Source organism: Opisthocomus hoazin, chromosome 4 (assembly GCF_030867145.1).
Source record: "Opisthocomus hoazin isolate bOpiHoa1 chromosome 4, bOpiHoa1.hap1, whole genome shotgun sequence".
In the NCBI taxonomy this organism is placed as follows: domain Eukaryota; kingdom Metazoa; phylum Chordata; class Aves; order Opisthocomiformes; family Opisthocomidae; genus Opisthocomus; species Opisthocomus hoazin.
This window is the reverse complement of record NC_134417.1, coordinates 1,496,635-1,518,164: the sequence shown is the minus strand read 5'-3', so window position 1 is coordinate 1,518,164 and position 21,530 is coordinate 1,496,635. Positions and strand designations below refer to the sequence as shown.

Here is a 21,530-nt window from a genome sequence, read left to right as displayed (position 1 = left end):
AGCATTTATTAGGTCCCCTCTCAGCCTTCTCTTCTCCAGGCTGAACAAGCCCAGCTCCCTCAGCCTCTCCTCGTAGGGGAGATGCTCCAGTCCCCTCATCATCCTCGTAGCCCTCCGCTGGACTCTCTCCAGTAGCTCCTCATCTTTCTTGAACTGGGGAGCCCAGCACTGGACACAGCACTGCAGATGGGGCCTCACCAGGGCAGTGTAGAGGGGAAGGAGAACCTCCCTCGTCCTGCTGGCCACACTCTTCTTGATGCACCCCAGGATCCCATTGGCTTTCTTGGCAGCCAGGGCACACTGCTGGCTCATGGTTAACATAGGTTAGCATAGGTTCCTAAGAGCAGAGAGGGGCCTGTTTACCAAATAAAATGAACTTCTTCCAAAAGCTAAATATACATTCGTTTTGTTACCTGACCACATAATTTAACAGTTCTTCTAACCCACGGTGGGGATAGCTGCCCTGCACTGCCTTTACAATGCTGTACACACTGTAAAAGCTATACTCTGGGGCCAGAAGGCCAGACTTAACACACACTATTCGATCTTCACCAACTTTCTCAAAGACAGGCTGATTTTTTTAAGCCAGCTGAGCCTACAGCTTCCACTGCACAGAATACTCCTGGATCAAGCATGATCGGAGAGCGAGCTCGGTGCAATCTGTCTTCCAATAGTTTTTATTCCTCTGTGTTTTGACGAACTTTTCAAAAGTACTTGTAAACACAGCTTTAGTCCAAAGCCCAAGATTTTAACGTGCAAATGTCTTCAGAGACGCCAAGACTGACCATGCCTCAGTAACAGAGGACGGTGCCAGAAGTACCTTGCGTTGTGCCTGGCCCAGCTGAACAGCAGCCAGCACTTCGTCCGTCTTTAGGCTCATCTCTCTGGTGCAGCTGCTGCCTCAGCTAGAGGAAAATTCAGCTATTACAACCCAACTAATTTAGGGGTGGAAGTCAATTCAATCAGGAAAGGAAGCAATTTCCAGCCAGGGCTCCCCCTGCAACTACTTGGTGCACGAGAGCAGCCCCCACTAGCACAGCCACACCAGGGCAAGGGAATCCCGCTGCTGCGGGCTGCCCGAGGGTCGGGAGCTCCCTTCGTTACACAGCTCCTGTGCCCCAGCAGTGCCAAAGCCACCGCCGCCTCCAGCTGCCAGGCTGCTCTCCAGAAACCCCACCGCAGAACCACGAGACGCCCTCACCTCGCAGGTACCACATCCCCACAGTACAGCCTGGTCCCTTTGCAACTCACGACAGGGTTTCACAGCTAGGAAGACACACGAAGTACACTGAACTCCTCGAGCACAACGTGTGCAAACAGACACCACGCGATCTGCCAGGGTGTAAAATACACTAGCAGCAGTGCACGCCAGGAGCTACCAGAACAAGCAACGAGCAAGTGCAACAGACTGGCTGGAGTACAGCGTTACACGCTGGTGCAAGTGGCTGGCATGTCAAACAGCAGCTAACCCTACAGACCTCCCGCTCCTGTCAGCAAGGCCTGATGTCCAGGTGGGCTCCAGGGAGCAGAGACTCTTCTCCGAGTCCAAGTGAGATGTCCGCTCTTCCTGCCTCAGATACAGCATGGCCAGGCCCTCACTTTCTGACTAGTCAGAAAGAACCTTCCAATCTGTTTCTAACTCGTTGCTCTATTTTGTTAAAATAATCCCACTATCAGCTTTAATATAAAGATTACGTAGACAAACAGTGTGCTAAAGGTCCCTTTAAGGCCAAAAAGCTGAAGAAATACCAAAGCAGAGCCTGAATTTGCCCCTTCTCTCTCTGTGTAGCTTGACAACATGCGTATACCCAGCATGACAACTTACAGCTGCAGTTTGGAAAACACAAGCCAAGAAAATTTCCTTTCCCCAATCCCTTGTTTTGTATTATAAATTAACAGCGATATTGTTTGACTTGTTAATCAGTAGATTTTACGTTCTCACTGTTGTTCTAAAATACACAGAAGCATCACTAAGGCCATGACCAGATGTGCTATCCCAGCTGAAATAATCAACGTCAGCAGATGAACAGCTCGCGTTTTATCAAGCACCACTTACACGACCTACTAATGCTACTACCATATGTAGCTACTTCAAACTAGTCAAACAGCTTGCATTAGTAGCTCAAGAGTTCTTGAGTAGACCTAAAAATTTATAACACGCCCACAAAATGGGAGGACCATTTTGACTGCACTGGAATTCTTCCAGCAGACGCAAGGCGGGTGGAAACCCTGAATGGGAAAGGAAGCAGAAGAGCAAGCAGCGCTAGCTCTCAGGACTCCAGAGCTGGCAGCAGCAGCAAGTGCCCCAGCGTGCAGGACAGCTGGAGACCATCAGGCCCTGGCCCCGAGCAGCTGCCCAAGCAGGAACTCTCCAAACTGCACAGCGCAGCATTGCTAGGCCTGTTGCTAAGTACTTTTCGTCCAAAGTTTTCCCACTTCCCTTCGTTACTTGCCTGGTTCTCACTGCTCTTGCACTCTGATTTTTGGCCTAGTTTCCAAACCACCTTCTGGCCTACTCCACAGGTTACCGCATGCCTACACTCACTAGTTTTTTCACCTCAGCTTGAACCCCATAGAACCTGCCTCATGCCTGGACCTGAGGACCAGCACACATCTGACTGTGCCCTAAACTGAATGTCCCTCCACCCACCCAACCCTACACAGCCATTAACTTGCCCCTTCTTCCGCTTACTCCTCCGACTCCCTCTTCTGACCACTTCTCCTCCTCGGACAAGGTCCTCTTCTACTGTTCTTCCCACTTGGCTTCCCTTCTGCCTGCCTTCCTCCAACCGCCTGCATACCTGTGGGACATCCTGGAGAACCAGAGCAGCTGGAGACATTTCCAACTCACAGACCGCAGCCTCCCCACAAGGAGCAGCAGCTGTCACAGGGACAGACCTACTCATGCCACTCAGCCCCAATGTCCTTAGCTGCTCCTCAGAACTCTGGCTGTACCTGGGATGCCAAAGGCAGACTGCCCAAGCAGGCAGCTGCAGCCACTACTGCTTCCCTTCTGCCTGGTACCAGACCTCTGGTTCCCATAAGCACTCCCTAATCTGTCCCAGGCACCTTCAACCAGGTTGTTTATAACAGATGATCTGCCTTAACTAGTCTGATTGCACATGTAGCAAGGCAGGGAGCTCCCACAACATACTGTCACAGCAGCAGGTGGTGCTGAGCAGCTGGGGGCCATAAAATCTTCACTCGCTGATGCAGTGGGCTTACAGGGGAGGACCTGGTCTCCAGTTTGGTATGCTGGTATGGTAAAAGGGGATGGAGCATGGACACAAGAATGGAAAATGCTGTAACATGTCTACAAAGCACCAATTAGATACTTTTCAGTGGTTCCCAAAACAGCCTGGTTTTCAGTAGGATGTTGGAAGATATATTTTTGGTGCCAATGCCAACGGGCCAGAGCAGTACGGCTCCTCAGTGCTCTCCTTAAGTAACAAAGAAAGGGTGAATAGCCTCCCTCCACATCTCCCACTCCTATGGACAGGTGATAAACTGTTCCATGCTGATGCAATGCAAGGACTTCACATCAGCCCAGTGCTAAGGAGACAGGCTCTGAACATCAGCCTGTCTGGGAGACTTGCTGACAGTAAGACTGTGAATGCTAAAGGGCCTGCTAACTCCACACCACATGCAAGCTCAAAGGATGCGCGCTCTTGATGATCCACCCTTCTCTTTCCTCCTAGAGTTGACATAAAAGCACAAAAACTAGACTAATGCACACAAAATACATCTTAAAACAATCCAGGCTGACAGCGGTCAGTGGGTCTGCATCGAGGAGGTTTCTGCATTATTTCCTGTAATGCCAACTCCTCCTCCAACTTTCCTGAGACACACATAATTGCAATACAGAGGTAAGAAAAATTACAAGAGCTTTCATCAACTTAGAGTCTATACTATGACTCTTCCTTCATTATGTCTCACCACGTTCACAGCAGAAAATCCCATACATTTTTTCCACCACCAAAAGTCATAAATACATACAAAATGTTTTCCTAGAAGAGCCTAGTAAATCTTCCTGCTCCTTCTCATCCCAGGACGACAACAAACTAACAACTGCATTTCTGCTCTTCAGCGAGGAAAGCGTTTCACTGCCACAGAACTCTGCCTCTCAGAGCCCGAACAAAGTGCCACAGAAACCCCACGGGGTGGAGAGCCTCAACTGACACACAGCTGCGTGCTGCTCTGGGGATTACAGCGTTCACAGCAACACTCGGGCTGTTTTTAAGCCAAAGATGCAGCTTTCTAGCCCTGTACAGCTGGCAAAGATAACTTCCGAATGCAAATCAATACAGGCTGTCTAATTCTACAGGGAGATGAAGTAAAATAGCTTTATGAGAGATGTGAATTGCCTCATTCATCTCAACTTTGAAGCCTAACGATAATTCAGATGTTAAAACCAACTATTTTACCAATGACAGATGACTTTTTTAACACAAACTGCTTCCTAATATGCTTTACCTGCTGTGGTAAGATCCCTACAAAGTGGCATAGCACAGAAAATTTCAGATATACTGACATGTTCAAATGTATTTCTTATTCTTTCTCATTTTATCTGTCAACATAAAAATCTGAGATTTCCAGGTTAGACTGGTAGAAGAAACAAATGCAAAGAAAAACCGAAAGAAACCAAAGGACTACGAGATCTTTGGGCCACAGCCTCAGCAGGGGCAATTGCAGGAACAACACTGAAGTAGCAAGGAATCACAACTCTCCAACCCTCTTTTCTTCCCCAAGATTTGAATACTTCCATTTTTGCCACCTCACTTGAAAGCCACACATGAAGCCAAGCGCTCAGACAACACGTAAAGATACATATCCATCTTTCCTGAAGTGTTAGTTTGGCAGCCCAAATCTCAAATGCTTTTGACCAGTTTGGCCCTTTCTCATTCTGAAGTCATGCAAAGTCAACAGTTACACACAGGCTTACTGTACAGTCTGTCAGAGTTTTCATCAGTATTTTAACTGATTTCTTTAGGATTCCATTCCCTCATTTTATTTCTTTATTTATAGGTAGAAGATAGAAAAAACCACTCTAAAAACCTGGGTGAACTACCCAAAAATTAGAAGAACACAATGAGCTCTTGTTATTATTTACACAAAAAGAATAGCAATCATTCACAGAGCTGAACCAAAACTGAGCCACTGATTACTAGGCAAGACACCCCACCCCTCACTAGGGCCAATTCTTCAACTTCATCACCCATGACACAGCAATTAATTAAAACAGGCAACAGCAAGGCTACAGCATCACAAGGTCTCTGTGTCTGGCTCCCTTTCGTCAGTTCCTCACGCAGATAATTCTGCTGCTGTCAGCAGCGGTGACACTGATGTAAAACCAGAATTTGTCGTCACAAATTGGACCCCCAGGCACTGGAATGCAACCCGCAGCAGGCAAGAGAGGAAAGAGCCCCACGTAAGTGACAGCCTAACTAGAGATGAACACTCATTCAGCACGAGCATGCACAAGAAACAGAATTTGCCAGCGCTGTCTCAGCAGTTTGGCCCCACACCTCCGCGCTAGTCTGCTCCCCTGCACATCCACACCTCTATGGGTAAGGCCGGCCGAAATGAATCATAGAATGGTTTGGGTTGGAAGGGACCTGAAAGCTCATCTGGTTCCAACCCCCCTGCCATCAGCAGGGACATCTTCCACCAGCCCAGGGTGCTCAGAGCTCCATCCAACCTGGCCTTGAACCCTGCCAGGGAGGGGGCAGCCACAGCTGCTCTGGGCAACCTGGGCCAGGGCCTCACCACCCTCATGGGGAAGAATTTCTTCCTCATATCTCATCTAAATCTGCCCTCTTCTAGTTTACAGCCATTCCTCCTTGTCCTGTCACTGAACCCCCTTGTGCAAAGCCCCTCTCCATCCTTCCTGTAGCCCCTCCAGGCACTGGCAACTGCTCTAAGGTCACCCCGGAGCCTTCTCTTCTCCAGGCTGAGCAGCCCCAGCTCCCTCAGCCTGTCCTCGGAGGAGAGGTGCTCCAGCCCTTGGATCATCTCCGTGGCCTCCTCTGGACCCGCTCCAACACATCCCTGTCCTTCCTATGTTGGGGGCTCCAGAGCTGGACGCAGGACTCCAGGTGGGGTCTCACAAGAGCAGAGTAAAGGGGCAGAGTCTGCTTCTTCCCAGTTGTGCCACGTTGAAAAGCGCAGGACAACTGCACAGTAGCTCAGCGTAGTGAAAACAGCCCGCAACCACCATTCCCCACGCCCCAGAAGTACCAGCTGACAGCCCCACAGGTCACACGCGAGACCAGCAGCCTGTTTCCGATGGTCCAGGCTGAACCCAGCTGTACACACAGATCACTCGCTCCGTGCTAGACCACACGAGTGGTACTTCACACAAGGAGCAGGAGAGAGGCCAGGTGAGCCACGCCAGAGGGTCTGGTTCAGCACCCGCTGATGCCAATGGAAACGCCAAGTAGCATCAACAGGTATATGAAAACCAACTAAACGTAGCTACAGACAGAACACTGTGCTTCAGGCTTCTGAGGGGATTTAGTAGTCTGAGATTAACACAGCTCCGAACTCAGCAGGCTTTGGGTCAAACTCTTCAGTGAATCCTGTTCCAAGAGCGCAGTCAGGAAACCCCCAATAGCCTCCCATTATAAAAGAGCCAAAATTAACAGAAAAATGAACCTACACAGAACTACAATTTAGAAACACTGTAACTACCTTAGAGTGACATGCACTTGATCTCAGACAAGTAATCGTGATTTTCAGCTGCATACGTTCAACTAAAATCAAGGGAAGGTCAAACAGTTAAAACCCCAAACCCATCAAGGAGTTGGTGACAGTGTTAAGTGGTCCAAAAAGCAGCAAGGGCTCATTAGCAAGCTAATCTAGCCCCGTGAAATTAAGAGCCACGACCGTGTTTGCACTTACGCACACAGTTCTGAAGTCAGGAGTGGGAATGGCCTTCCACCCTTCCTCATTTGTTTCTGCTTTGCCTTGTTCCATCTGCCTACACCACGGGCAATGCTCTGGTCATACCAGGAGCACACTCTGCCTGGTGCTTCCCCAGGGCAGCGCCAATGAGGAATGAAGAACTGGATTAAAGGAGGTCCACAACGCAGTCCCACCTGGAGAGACCATTCCCCTGAGCACCAGCCGTACCCCCCGAGCAGGAAAGCAGCTGAGCTCGCTGCACACCAGGCATCCCGCCACCTGCTCCTGGACCAGCAGTATGGTCAGCAGGAAGGCCTGGGTCTTGCTGGGACATCTTGAGCCAAGATAACGGATTCGGAAACAGATGCAGTTCCCCAAAACCCAAGGAGAGGCAGGATCCTTCCGAAGATGTTCCAGAAGCCTTTAAGCTAGGACTGCAAACCAACAACTTTTGAATAGCAGTGCGGCAAACTGTCACAGGCTCATAGGTTTGGCGATATGAAAAATGTATGTTTGACCTTAGGCAAGTCCCTCAGGCTCTACATTTTGCTTCCCACATGTGAAACAGGAGGATCTTTACCTTTCATTTGCTTGTTTGGATTGCAAGCAATTCCTGGTGGAGCCTGCCTTTTGCAGAGTGCGTGTTCAGTGTTCTCCGAGAGCCTGGTTTTGATTTGGATCCTACGCACCTGTTACCTAAATTAAGAAATCACGTTTATTCCTTTGCATGACTAAAACAAGGCACCAGTCCCAGTGCGCTGGACTGCTTACATTCCCCTCCTTGCTTGTGTTCTTCTGTTCAAAACAGCATCACTGACGCTTCAGAGCTAATCCTCGCGGACGGACGAGCAGCGCCGGCCAGGTCAGCCCGCAGCTGGGAAGGCTGCGGCGGGCAGTCCGAAAGGACGCTGGGCTGAGGATGGCACCCAGGGACACAGCAGCAGCCAAGCTGACACGAGCTGGCCCTCTTCAGGCCTTGCTACTCAGCCAACATTTTGGCACCTGTGATAGTGACTCCAGAATCAACTTTCCAAATCTAAGCCAACGGCCCTGCCAAAGACATCGACTCTTCTCAGCGCAGCCGGGGTTTATTTCTGTGGGGAAGGCCACAGAGTACAGCAGGTCTGTTACCGGCAAAGAGGGAGCTCCCACGGAGCTTTACACCGCAACCAGGTACAGCCAAACCACAGCGACTTTTTGGGGAAGGCAAACGTATATCTTTTCCGACATATCTAGGGCAAACCAGGTTAGGAAGAAGAAATTTGATTACCGCAGCTTGAAACTGAAAATGCAACACTTTAGCCAGATACAACTCTGGGCTTCTCCGAACAGCAAGAGATTTTTTTTTTTTTTTCTCCCCAGATTTCAAAACTAAGATTAGGAGACTAAAGTCAAGCCTTCTCCAAGCAGACATTTGAAAGCCTTTCTCTGAGAGAAACATTTCCAATCTCCTTTTTAAAAGCCCTATTCTTTTTTGGGAAGTGTTTTTTCTACGCATGCTTTGTTCTCTTGCTTTCAGATTTATCACACCTCTCCTTTCCACTGCCCATGTGAAAATAGAAGGGAGCTGAAGAGGACAGGCTATTCTGCGCTTCTGAAGAACTGGTCCATCTCCTGTGCTGCCAGGAGGGAATATTTCAACTGCCAACACAGGGCAGCCATACAAGATCCTGGGTGCTGTTCCCCAAACGTTACTTCACAAGACCTCGTCCCTTCTAATAACCGGCTCCCGCCCCTCCCACTCCCCACTGTCTGCTTTTCCTTGTGGAAGGACAACGGGGCAGGACCAGAGCCCAGAAGGGTTGGAGACCTCATCTGGAGTACTGTGTCCAGTTCTGGGCTCCCCAGCTCAAGAAAGATGAAGAGCTACTGGAGAGAGTCCAGCGGAGGGCTACAAGGATGAGGAGGGGACTGGAGCATCTCCGCTACGAGGAGAGGCTGAGGGAGCTGGGCTTGTTCAGCCTGGAGAAGAGAAGGCTGAGAGGGGACCTTAGAAATGCCTCTAAATATCTGCAGGGTGGGGGTCAGGAGGATGGGGCCAAGCTCTTTTCAGTGGTGCCCAGTGACAGGACAAGGGGCAATGGGCACAAACTGAGGCACAGGAAGCTCCAGCTGAACATGAGGAAGAACTTCTTCCCTCTGAGGGTGACGGAGCCCTGGCCCAGGCTGCCCAGGTAGGTGGTGGAGTCTCCTTCTCTGGAGATATTCCAGCCCCGCCTGGACAAGGTCCTGCGCAGCCTGCTCCGGGTGACCCTGCTTGGGCAGGGGGGTTGGACTGGGTGACCCACAGAGGTCCCTTCCAACCCCTACTATTCTGTGATATTCTGTGATATTCTGAGACTGCACCCCCTGGCAGCCTCCCAGGCCAAGCCGCCCGGAGCTCAGCCACGCAGTACCTTTCGGGCAGACATCCCCGCTGGGAGCAGCAAGACAAGCTCTGGTCTGGAGGCAGCAGAGGATGATCCGAATCCAGGTACAGCTCGTGCCAGGCACGGCTGCACCACTTACAGCACAGCACTGGGCTGTAGCTGTTTGGAGCATGCTGGAGCAAGACTAAATCCACCTGCAGACATAAGCATCTGATCTCTGAGCCTTGTTTTTCAGCCACAAAGCAAGAACAATTTCCTTACACCAGTAACAACAAAACTTTGCTGAAGAATGAACACCCCAGTGACACGCTGAGGAACAGAGGGTGAAGGGCCAGAGCTACTCTTTTACCTGGAAACTGGAGATCTTCAGACTTGCTCTAAAAATCCTGTTTCTATTTGCAAGAGACCTAAAATTGCGGTTGCCTTCCTCCGTTTTCAGCAGCCTGATTTCCACCTCTGGCCTACACACCTGCAATACAGTGAACTACGACCAAAGTCTAGGGTGAATACATACTTTGTGTTGGACGCAAATGCTCCACTGCAACCCTGAGACACCCTACTTCACGTACGGCTCGTGCCTCCAGGTATCTCCACAATGCTGTGCTACAAACGCTGCAGTTTTCCACTAGCAACCTTGCAACTCAACTGCTGCCGAGAGCTTGATCACTCAAACTGATTTTTCTGCCTGCACCCCTCTGCCATTACACAGAAAAATCTGAGTTAGTTATTTTGCTTTAATGAAGGTGGAACCTGACATCCCCACACTATGTCCTTCTTCACAACACTAAAGTTCACAAAGGAGGAAGAAGCCAATTCTTTGAGCTCAAACATCAAATCCAGTTGTGATGCTTAATGAGTCACCACATCTCGAATTAACTTCGTTCATTCCAGGTTAAACTAGTGCACTTCATGTCAGATTTATGTCAGAGCCCGAGCACATGCGGTTAGCTACAAAGCTCACTGGACTGCATGTCCCAAACACAGGCTGGATTGACTTACACAGAAAAAACTTACTGCTGTGTCTGTCACAAGCGCCAATGCAGAGAGCACTGTTTCGGAGCAGCTGTCACGTACATGAACGTTACTGCACAGAGGAAGGTGTTGAGAACAGGGTAGGGAGAAAAAGCCCTGTGTTTTAGTGATGGAGAGTTCAGTTTTGCATTAGGAATAAAATAGAGCAGTAAGGTAATTAGGCTGTTTATTGCAGTGCTTAAGGTTTTGATCTTCCATCACCGATTTAAACTCAGCTTATCCTGTCTGCAAGTAGCAGGAATGGACCACATAATCACTTCAGGTCCATTTCAGCACTATTTTCTATTATTCTATTCTTTCAGCAGCTCTCAACAGTGTATTTTTCTAATTACACCCAGTTTTCACCAGATTACTCTCCCTTTATTCACATTTCCCAGCACAAACACCCAGGGCAAGCTGTTCTGGCCACTAGCTCCTTTGGCACTATGTCGCTGTACCTTCTGTGAGGATTTGGCCCTTCAGATCTCTCAAGAGTAGAGCTGTAATTTCACAGCACAGATCTTGCTCATTTTACTCCATATTTACTGAGAACAAAGGGAAGACTATGCAAATGCCCCGCTACTTAGACCTGAACAAAGTGGAAGCAAACATGTAGATGTGAATGGGAGACATAATGGTACGAAAAAAGCAGCCCTTTTCAAAAGTAAAATGACTTTGTCAGGGTCCCTTTGCACTATGTGCATGGATGATTTGTGACAAAACAAAAAAGTGCTAGCCTAGCACGTCAGCCATGTCAGAGATTAGAGCACTTCAAAACCCTCAGGAGTTCAAGCACTTTCTGGAACTTGAAAGGCTCTCTCAGGCGATGCTTAGCTTCTTTATGGCTTTTACACGACTTTGATGTGCACCTAAGAGCGAGGAATCTTAATCTGAAGGTTTTCTATGGAAAATACCCATATTGTATATAAATCACAAAATCTTGTCACCCTGATTAACACGAGTCAAAAGTCTGCAAAACTTTGTGCCTAAAGTTAAAGATTCCGAGTCATTATTTCGATAGCCAGATATGAACCCCGAATTTCCAAGCACTTGGTTACGTTCAAAAGGCTTCCCTAATCATAGCACTGGAGCAGTATTTCGAATCACTGGCCAAGTGTGGTGCGTGAGGCAGCAGTCAGTTAACAGGAGCATCGCTTTTTGCCCTGTTATTAAATCTCTGCCTGGAAGAGGGAAAGTTCCTTTAAGTTAAGGGATCTGTCGACACACAATCAATTTCCCATGTGTTACAAAACCTCTCCTCGGAGCACAAACATGGATGTATAAACATAAGCTTCCTTCCCCCCCCTCGCTATCCACACTTAACCCCCAGGAGCATTAATGGGAATTATGCATGCATAACGAGCAGAGCATAGTTCCCCGCTGAATGGGGCCCTTGTTGGCACAATGAACACATTTAACCATTAACATGTAGGGATGTGCCCAACTATCCAATTTAACTAGCTGCCAAACAAAGCTACCATGACCTGTCTGATACTGCCGGGATCGGAACGCAGCGCTCTGAAATTTGTCTCTCCTTTGTTTTCAAGGGACTTGACAGCAGCCTGCGCAGAGAGCAGGGCTCTGTCAGAGCGAGCTGCTCGGAGGAGGATGTCACATCCCCTGTGTGACAACAAACTCTGCAGAATGAAGGACCGTGACCCCAGGAAGCAAGCAGAGTATTCAGAAGACCAAAAATCCATATATACATATTTCTAATGCATATATATGTTGACCATCAGCATTAACGGAAACCCAGTAAGAACACAGAAAGGCAGAACACGGCACCATCCTATAAAGCAGGCTAAAAACTACATATCAGAAGGAAAGAGAGGAAAGGCTGATTAAAGACAACTTCTAGGGGAGTAATTTTCTGTCTTCCACAGCTCCGAAGTTCCTAGGCAAGTGTCTGGCTAGACTTGCTCTTTGTTTCTCTGTTTTAGCTATTAAAACACAAGAGAGAACCTGAGGATATTACATGTATTGATGATACTTGGAGACTTTAGAGTCTACAAAGTAGCAAATAAATTTAATGGTATCATCTGTGATATTTAAAATTCCTCCATTGTCTTAAGTTCTCTCTGTATTGCTTGAACCAGTGCCTTGAAACTTCACAAGTAAAAACTTCACATTAGTCACGCACATATAAATACACTAAGGTGGTAGTTAATAACCATCCTTTAAAACTGATGTACTGAAAAGGGTAAAATAGATGGATTTATTCTCATGAAAGTATATGCATAGTGCTTATCCATAATAAGAGGCAAGGCTGTGGTTGCTCCATCGTAAATCATTTGTAAAATACCGCGCAGGCGCCTGGTGCTGTACGACGGCACGCAGAGCCCCAGGGAGGTCCCGGCCAGCCAAGCACTCTCAAATTCCTCTGTAAGACTGCTACAGCAAGCCCTCAGCACACCTGCGCAGCACCTTGTACAGAAGAGACCACCTCCAAGCCAGGGTGAGCCTTTGGGTGCTACCCTGCTACAGAAGTGCAGAAACCTCTCACGTCAAGAGCAAACCCACCAGGGGCAGCTGAAGAAAACCACGTGGAATTGGTGACATTACACCTAAGATACATAGGTTTACTTGCCAAATGCCAGCAGACTACAGGACTCCATACAGAACTGGCAAAAGCTTCTCAGCCACCTGAGTTTCATTTAACACCCTAAAATGCCGATACAGATATTGTCCTTAGATTCTTCTACAGGGTGGTCATAAGGACAGGTGTTGCTGAAGCAGTTCAAAGGGCTAATTCCAACTATCAGCACTGCTACAGAAAATATTTACCTCTTGAAAAGGACAAAATGCAGCCACAAAAAAGCATTCTGGACCCCTGTTACCTTGCTGTAGTCAGAGCAGTGGGGGGCACAGTCCTACTGCCCTCACACCTCACAAATCAGTTCCCCGTCCAGACTGCAGCCAGGCCAGACCACACATAGTCTCCTAGCATACCCACATCAGAAGACCCCCTGGGTCACAGGAGGGAAAATCCTTGTCCTCCTAAGTCTGTACTGTGTAATCCTGTGGACCCAGCTCCTAGCTTGGGGCTCAGGTTACTTCTGTAGATCCAAACAGAACAAGATGCCGTGCAGAAATATTTCACATTTTTCCATCAAATAATATATTGCCTCAAAAAAATTAAACCTTAAGTGCTTGGTAGAAGGTGGAAACATACTTGCTTCCCTATCTTTTTTAGCCTTAAGATCAGTCATTAAATGTTAGCTAGGTATCTCGTTTCATCCACTGATGCTGCTCAGAAGTTACCTTCATACGAACAAAACAAATATCTGTAATATCTCTTTATAGATACCAGGATGATTCTATCATATTAAATAGTGATACCTAATCAAGTTGAGAGAGATTGAGAGGCTAAGTACAAATTCTGTGTCATGGGCTTGGCTGCTGTTTGGAAATTGATTCTGATACATTGAAATTCATATTTTCCCCAGAAGCAGATGCTGTGCTCTAAAGTGGTAAGTGATGAGTATGAATTTGAAGTATTATTAAACATGCCTCTTGATCATGCCATTTTATGCTTTCATGGGAGAAAGATTCAATTACAAAGACTTTGCAGTACTTGGAACTATAGCTCTAGTTTTATACCACCTAAAAGCAAAACCATTTTTAAAAAGAAACCTATTTTACTGCCCAGGGTGCATTTTACACATATCCTTGCTTTTTACAGATCCTCAAGTTCATGCCCATTTTCGCGATTAATCTTTATAAAAGCTTTTACTCATTTTGATGTATTTATTTTATTGATTCATACAGTGATTATCATCATGGCAACTTTGTTTCCACTTAGCACATCAGTGCTTTTTCATTAGTACGGCCCTTTGGCTAAGAACCGGCTGCTCAGCCCTGCAACACTGGGGTGGGGGTGTGGGAGGAGTATTTTACTATTATTTTCCAGCTACACTCTGATGGCACATCTCCAGTTGCACATAAGGGGCTACAGAGGCAGCTGCTGGGAGCCACCAGTATTTTAAGGATGGGTCATTTCTTACTAAGCTTGTTTTCCATCCTGAGATCCAGCTCAACGCCAGAATCACCAGATCTTGAGCTGACTTAAAAATCACGACGCAGTCTTGTCAGCAGAGGCTTCTGAGAGAATGAACAGACCACACGAACTACAGGAATGCTTGGCTCTTTCCCTTGACCGGCTTTGATAACAAGGTTGTGTGTTGGGGGGAGAGCAGATTCTGCGATTCCTTCCCAAGACATTTACAGGAAAGGTTGATGTGAATAACTAAGCCGGTCTTCTACCCAACTGGACCAAACACTCATGTAAGTCACTGAGGACACCGCTTTTTCTGAGGCTCACAGATATGAGAACTATAGATTTCCATCTGGCAGTGGAACAGCAATTCCATCTTTATTAGGCACAAAGTAAGTCTAAACAGATTTTTTGAGTGTAGATTACTCCCAGGAGGGCATTACAGAGTGGGCAGCTGGTCCTCCTTCAAACATAAATTTAAGGCATGGGAAAAGCAGAGGGGAGAAAACGGTATCACCACTGGTATGAGCCTTGCGTGCATCCCCAGCCATCCCCAGCTTTAGGTTAACACTTCTGGTGACAGTCTGAGCCCGAAGAGCGCGACAAAACCCTGAGAAGATTAACAAAGGAAGCATCCTTACTCCAGAAGAGCTGCAGGCTGCAGCAGCACAGCTTTTCTTCTGCTCAGAACAGCTGTCACAGCAAATGTGGACTACAGCCCGCGGCTGCTCAGAGGCTCTGGAAAGCCTGCTCCCTCCGTGGAACTGCCTCTGGATGAGAGGGGTGGAGGAAGGACAGCTTTCAGGTTCAGCTTCCAGTTCATCAGAGACCAGAGTAACTTCTAGCATTTCTCCTCACATAAAGGAAGAATTAAGTGGGAGTCAGCCTGAAGAAATAAAGGTGCAACTCACTGATGCTTTGTCCAGCTGCGATCTACCTCCCTTTCATGACAGCTTTTCAGCAATACTCCTCAAAACAACATACCACGATAGAGTCCACAGAAGGGGAAACTGAGGCACGATTGGCCTTGGATTAGGCTATTCACAGAGGGACAAAGATGGGAATAGACTATCTCACATTGGACCTGTCTGTTCCCTCCAACAGGTCAACAGTCTGTGGTTTAAACCGCCAGGAAGCCTGTGTGTCCATAAATAAGCAAATACTAAGCATAATAGGAAGAAAATCTTCCACTGTAACAAGCTGCAGGTAATACCAAGGACATTTCACAAACTTGTTATAGCTATCAGGATTTGCTAAAAGTCTCACAGAAACAAGCTTATTTTTTGCGTCTTTTCTTAAAATCTTTACCACCCTACAACTGTTTCTAAGTCTTAACACGACTGCTCATCCAGCCACCCTTTCTCCTAGCTGCACCCTGCGCCCACGCTACTGCAGGCTGTCCCACACAGCCACGTAATGCAGACAAACAGCAAACCCGAGTATACATTGCAGCTCACACCCAAGGATTTTAGTCACTCATTCTGAAGGGGCAAAAACTTTCCAAAGCCAATAAAGCAAGCACATTCCACATCTGGCACGCACCAGGCTCGTGAGTGACTTCGACAGAACGCCGCTGTGAGCAAAATGTGCTTCAGCGCTGCACCTTTACCAGGGGAATTACAGTGTTCTCATTAAGATGACAGAAATAAAGAGCTGAGTGGTAATAAAAGAGAAAAACAGGAAAATGAAGTGTGGCATGGCCCATTTCACAATAAAATGGCTAGTTTAATAGATATTCTTGGATATATTCAAAAAGGGCTCTAGCTCACGCTCCCTTCTCAACATGACGGCAGCTTTGCCACAGGCTGAGATCCAGCATAATGCATGCAGCAAGGAGCTTTTGGTGGGAATCTAGGGCTTTCCTGTCACTACTCAGAAAATAGAATAGTTTTAATGTATAAATTGTTAAGGCATATCCAGCTCCACTATGGGATATTCAAGTACGTGCACATGGCAATGAATGTTTCTGCTGATTCCAGGTGCAGGATGACAGCAGAGAATCAAGCAGCTTGTAGCGGGACAAAATCTGCCCTTCAGAAGTGAGTCTGAGCAGAGTCCGGGCAGCTCCTGTGCTCTTTGCAAAGCAGCCAAGCAGCAAGATAAGCAAAGCGTTATTTTTGTAGTCCTCAACAAGATGATTATTTAGAAGATAGAGAGTTCCTAGAACTCTTTCACGAATGACAAATATTTTCCTTGCTTACCACAAATCAGACCGATTCTTCTATCTCTCCACTCATCATATTTACAGACTTTTTCCCCACATGATCATGCACTAGTCAATAAGCAAAAGAGACCAAACTGAGCCTACAGAAATGGGGCCGATGTTCTTGTGATTACATGATCACAAAAGGAATCAAGCCAGCTATTTTTATTTCTGCTACAGGTCACTGCCTGAATGTGGACAAGCCACAGACTCCAGTTGGGTTCGCTCAGTTTTCCTACTGCAAATCTGGAAAGCAGCGACAGCCAGCCACCACCGTGCCCCATGCCACGGAAAAGCTTGTGAATAAATGGAACTTTAAAGACAGCCTGTGCCAGCGTGTGCAGTCACGCTGTAATATAACCCAGGGCTCACAGGGTATCGCTAACAGCGGCCCCGTGTCTGGGAGGAATACCATACGTAGCAGTACGCATCAGATTTGAGATATCTAGACTCCCTGGAACCAAAGGCTTAGTCCCTTGGCAGGATTAACACAGCCCTTCACCCTTGGAGACAGCATATAATTCTCTCTCCTCCAAATGTTAACCAAGGAGCTCCTACAAAAACATCCCAGCTCAGCCTGTGATAATCAAAGTACAGGACTGGGAACACATTACCTCATTTTCCAGTCTGAGGGAAGACAAAAAAAATCCTTCCTCTGAATCACAGCCAAGGCAGCAGTACCTTTACCTGACCAATCAGTTTGCTATTTGCAGCAAATTACCCTTGAAACATTCCATTTGTTCCAGAAAAACAGACTACCAAATAGCAGCACAGACTCTGCTAACAGAGGAGAAAGTCTTACAGACAGCCCAAGGAGATTTGCTGCTCAAAAATACCTGTTGTTCGGGCCTCTTCTCCATTCCACGTCCAAACACTCTTCTTAGTCCTGTGCTTGCTAATGGACTAAATTTGGAAAGATATCTGGTATCTGTTGGGGAAACTATGGAAAAAAAAATTAAGAGGTGGCTCCTAAGCATCTCTAAGAGCTCTCTTGCAAAGGTGATTTTTCACAGAGGTTGCTGCCAGATTCTCATCACCCCCTAGAAACAAAAGTATGTTTTCCCCAGGAGTCTGCCTCCTTCCCTTGCCAGTTCATTTTATACCAGAGGCTGGCAGGTCCTGCCCAAAGCCGCTCTCCATCTCACTGTAGGTCATGCTGCCGTTCCCCTCTAAACTCACCTACCCACCCAGGAATCACCACAACGCATCTGCAGACCACGCGTAACACAGGGAAGCAGCTACCAGTGCCCACGACGCTTGTATCTGGGACCCACCAGTTTGCAACTCAGTACTGCAACCATGACTAATACCACAGGAGGGTGTCAGCTACAAACTCTCCCAAACATTTGGAGTTAATTTTATTATGGGTGAAACTGGCACCACCCATCATAGGGGACAGAAAAAAACCCCACCACCTGACAGTCTGGCTGCTGGTCCCTCGCCCAGCACTGGGTTGGGCCTCTCTCCTCAAGCAAGCTGCTGATTTTCCTGAAGGTTACAAGAATTTAATAATCCTTAAGACTTTAACCTCTGTCAGATTTGTTGTATTAGCCTATAAATACTGGCTTGAGATTAGCCAACAGCTTTCAACACGTTGATTGAAAATATCTAGTAAACAGACAACAGGGCTGCCAAAGTTCCATTTTCTAGAGAAAACAAGCCAAAACCAACATGCAGACAACTGAGGACTGAGAAGCACCCCAGGGCACGTGAGCAGAAGTCAGCGGGGAGCTCTCCCCAGGCTTCACTCAGCACCAAGCGCACGGCTTTCCAGTGCCACCCCCCGCTGCCCACCACTCCCCCCTCTTTAACTGACTCTCAAGTCTTCAGGGGAGACGCTTCAACATTTGTGTGCTGTTAAAATGCACAATCAAGCGAGCTGAGCCTCAACGTCGGAGAGAGGGAGAGAAGCAGGAGGCGGTATTAAGATATATTCACTGATAATAGCTGCCAGATGAAAACACTGGAAAACACTTCAGTACTTAATTAAAAGAGGGCACAAGGCAGGAGGCACTACTGCCTAGCAAGATATCACTGGAGCACTCGAGCTTTGGTGGAGCTGAGTATACTTAACGAACAGAGAAGATCAATATGTACCACTTTTCCTCGGCTCTCCTCTCTTCCAATCATCCTCTTCAAAAGAAACCTTTATGAGCTAAAATTTAAAAGCGTATCACCCTCCCTCACCTTCTCTCATGTTATTTATTTTCTGAGAGCTTACAGGAAAGCTCAGGATGACACGGGAACGCAGTGAAGCCTCCCTGAAGCATCGCAGCATCTACACCTTCCTTCCAGAAGTGCACAATTTTACCCAAGTTTCATCCACAGTACTAGAATTTTATAGAAAGCGTAAAACAATTTAAAGTTCAAAGAATTTCTTCCAGAAAGACCTCAGGAAAGAGGTTTAAGTGTGCATCAAAATGGATGAAAAGCCTTGCTTTACTTTTTTTTTTAACTAGCTGTCATATTTAACTCTCAAAGACAAGCACGATCCGATGCCTCTATCAGCACAAGAGAATGGTACCATAATTCACGTTTCAAAATGCCATTCCTGCAAATCTCTTCTTGCCATGAAATGAGGAATGATTCCTCGCTCACGGCCAACTTCACAGCCATGTGCCATCTTGACTGCTTTATGCAAAGCAAAGGTAAAGACCACCAGCACAGCGCGGTCGTTCACAGCCATGGGAGCTGCTGGAAGACATCAGCCCAACATCCTATCTACTCTAGTCATGGGGTCATAGAATGGTAAGGGTTGGAAGGGACCTCAAAATCATCTGGTTCCAACCCCCCTGCCATGAGCCAGAAACCCATGCCAGGAAACACACCCAAAAGTCACTTAAGTCCTTCCATCAAACTCCACAGTCTCCGAATTGAACTGCTTTTAAAAAAAGTGAAAAAATAATAAAGCAACTACTCAAATTGACATTTATACCGCCACACACCTACAAGGCAACCGTGCTAGTGTAAAGCTGCTAGGGACTGGTTTATGAGATCAATAGTCTGTGTTTTTATACTTCGGTTCTTCTAAATAATTTCTTATCTAAGAGCCAGGGATGCGACTTCATTACCTAGACAGACACAGTCATTCAGAAGAGTTGCGTTGCTTTTTGACTTTACCCCCTTACAATTAATTCCACGGGGTAATTACAGAATCTGCAGAAATCCTTCTCTCATTCTACGCGTGTTACTTTGCCGTTTCACCGCCGTCACGCACCGTCCAGCAACCGCACGAAGAGGCAAAAGCGAACGCCGCGCTCCCCGACAACTTTCTCCAGCACGGAGCCCCGCAGCCCCACCGCTCCGTGAGGGGGGAGCCCCGCAGCCCCACCGCTCCGTGAGGGGGGAGCCCCGCAGCCCCACCGCTCCGTGAGGGGAGAGCCCCGCTCGCCGCCCGTCCCGGCCCCCGCAGAGCCCAGCCCCGCCGCCGGCACTGCGCTGCTCCTCGGCGGTACCTGCGCACCGCAACGCCCCGCACTCACACCGCTCCGCTTCCCCGGGAGCTCCCCGTGAATTGTTTCCGCCGTAGCCGCGCCCGCCCCGCAGCCCCGAGCCCCGCGAAGCCGCCCCGCGGGCGGGTCGGTACTGACCGGCCGTGGGCACGTCGGGGACCAGCTTGAGGGGCCCGATCTGCCGCAGCTGGAACGCCGTCCGCACTTCGTGGCAGCTGGGGGCCCTGCCCGCCGCCGCCAGCCCCAGCGCCAGCAGCAGCGCCAGCAGCCCGCGGCTCCCCTCAGCCGCCATCTCGCACCCCCGGCGGCCGCGGGCCGGAGCGCTGCGGGGCGCGGGCCGTCTGCCGGGCGCAGCCCGCCTCCCGCGCTCCTCCTCGGCCAGCGCCGCCGCCCCTCCCCGCCCGCCCCGTCGGGGGGGGGGAAGGCGGGAGGCTGCGGGGGGCCCGGCCGCGGGGCTGCGGCCCGGAGGGCGCGGGGACTCCCCACGCCAGGCGGCGGGAGGGAGCTGAGGGAAAAAGTTTTCGCGCCCGCCCAGCCTGCGCAGGCCGCAAGGCTGCAGGTGCGGGGCGGCCCCGGCGGCGGAGGGCTGTGGGGAGACGGGCACACCTCAGCGAGGAGACCGGCAGGCAGCAGGCCGGCGAACCGCAGCCCAGCCGGGCGGAGGGATCCCGAGTCCGGCCGTCCGAGCAGGCGGCCTGGAGGCCAGGCAGGGCGCTAACAGCCACAGGCCCTCAGGTACCGCCCGCACGGCTCGGCTGTGGGGCGGTGCAGCAGCCAGGCTCTCACAGCTGGGGGGACACAGACCCTCTCCCGGGGCTGAGACCACCTCCAGCCCAGCCCCGCGCACCCTCGGGGAGGATTTCTCCCAGCTTTTCACTGCCCCAAGCACGCTGCGGTGCCAGCTGCTCTGCTGCGCGTTTCGGCACGCAGCTACGCACAGCATCCACGCGTATTTTCTGTCTCCACGCATATTTTCCGTCTCAAACACTCCATTTCCAGAGAGGCCAAGCCCAAGCCGTCTCCCACAAACAGCCCCATTTGCACAGTACCTTTCAGGCATGTGGAGTGCATTACAAGCTACAAGAATTACTATTGTTTGAGACCATTATTTTTGATTTCTTTAAGGTTCCTTGCAACCCTCAAGATGCTTCTGATGTGCTCCTGGAGCAGCGGGGAGCCCACCTGCAGCTGGCTGCACCATTACGCATTCCCACAGGTAGTAACCACAGGCTGAGCTCAGTGCCAGAGGTAGTTGCCCAAGTTGTATTTTAATATCCAGAAGTGCAAATCCTTCGAGCAATTTGCTCGTATTAGCTTTGTTCCTATCAAGACAGCAAGAGATTATTTCTCCTTTTTTTAAAAAAGAAAAAAAATCCAATTTGATTCAGAACATTAACTTGTAAGCTAAAAAACAAACAGGAAGAACAAACCAGCCATATAATCAGGCTGCTAAAAAGCAAAAGCAGAGAAAGCCACCTTAGCAAGCTCCTGCTCCCCCAGGCCAGAGCTGCACTGCTTTGCTCATCGCACAGCTCTCGAGGGGCAGCGCACCCCGAAGGGCTGAGCCCCAGCCAGCCCGGAGCCCACCAAGGTGGGCT

The 21,530-nt window shown here is 48.8% G+C and overlaps 1 protein-coding gene across 5 annotated transcripts in view; it reads right to left on the bottom strand.

Moving 5' to 3' along the window:
• LOC104327438 (glypican-5) overlaps positions 1-20,256 on the bottom strand; it is a 363,470-nt gene extending 343,214 nt beyond the window's left edge. For all 5 annotated transcript variants that reach the window (XR_012763606.1, XR_012763607.1, XR_012763608.1 and 2 more), the window contains exon 1: positions 20,071-20,256. Coding sequence is in view for 2 of the 5 variants with exons in the window: in XM_075417551.1 (XP_075273666.1) it covers positions 20,071-20,224 (154 nt within the window). In the remaining 3 variants the exon portion in view is untranslated. The remainder of the gene's footprint in view (positions 1-20,070) is intronic.
• Between the last annotated feature and the right edge of the window lie 1,274 nt (positions 20,257-21,530).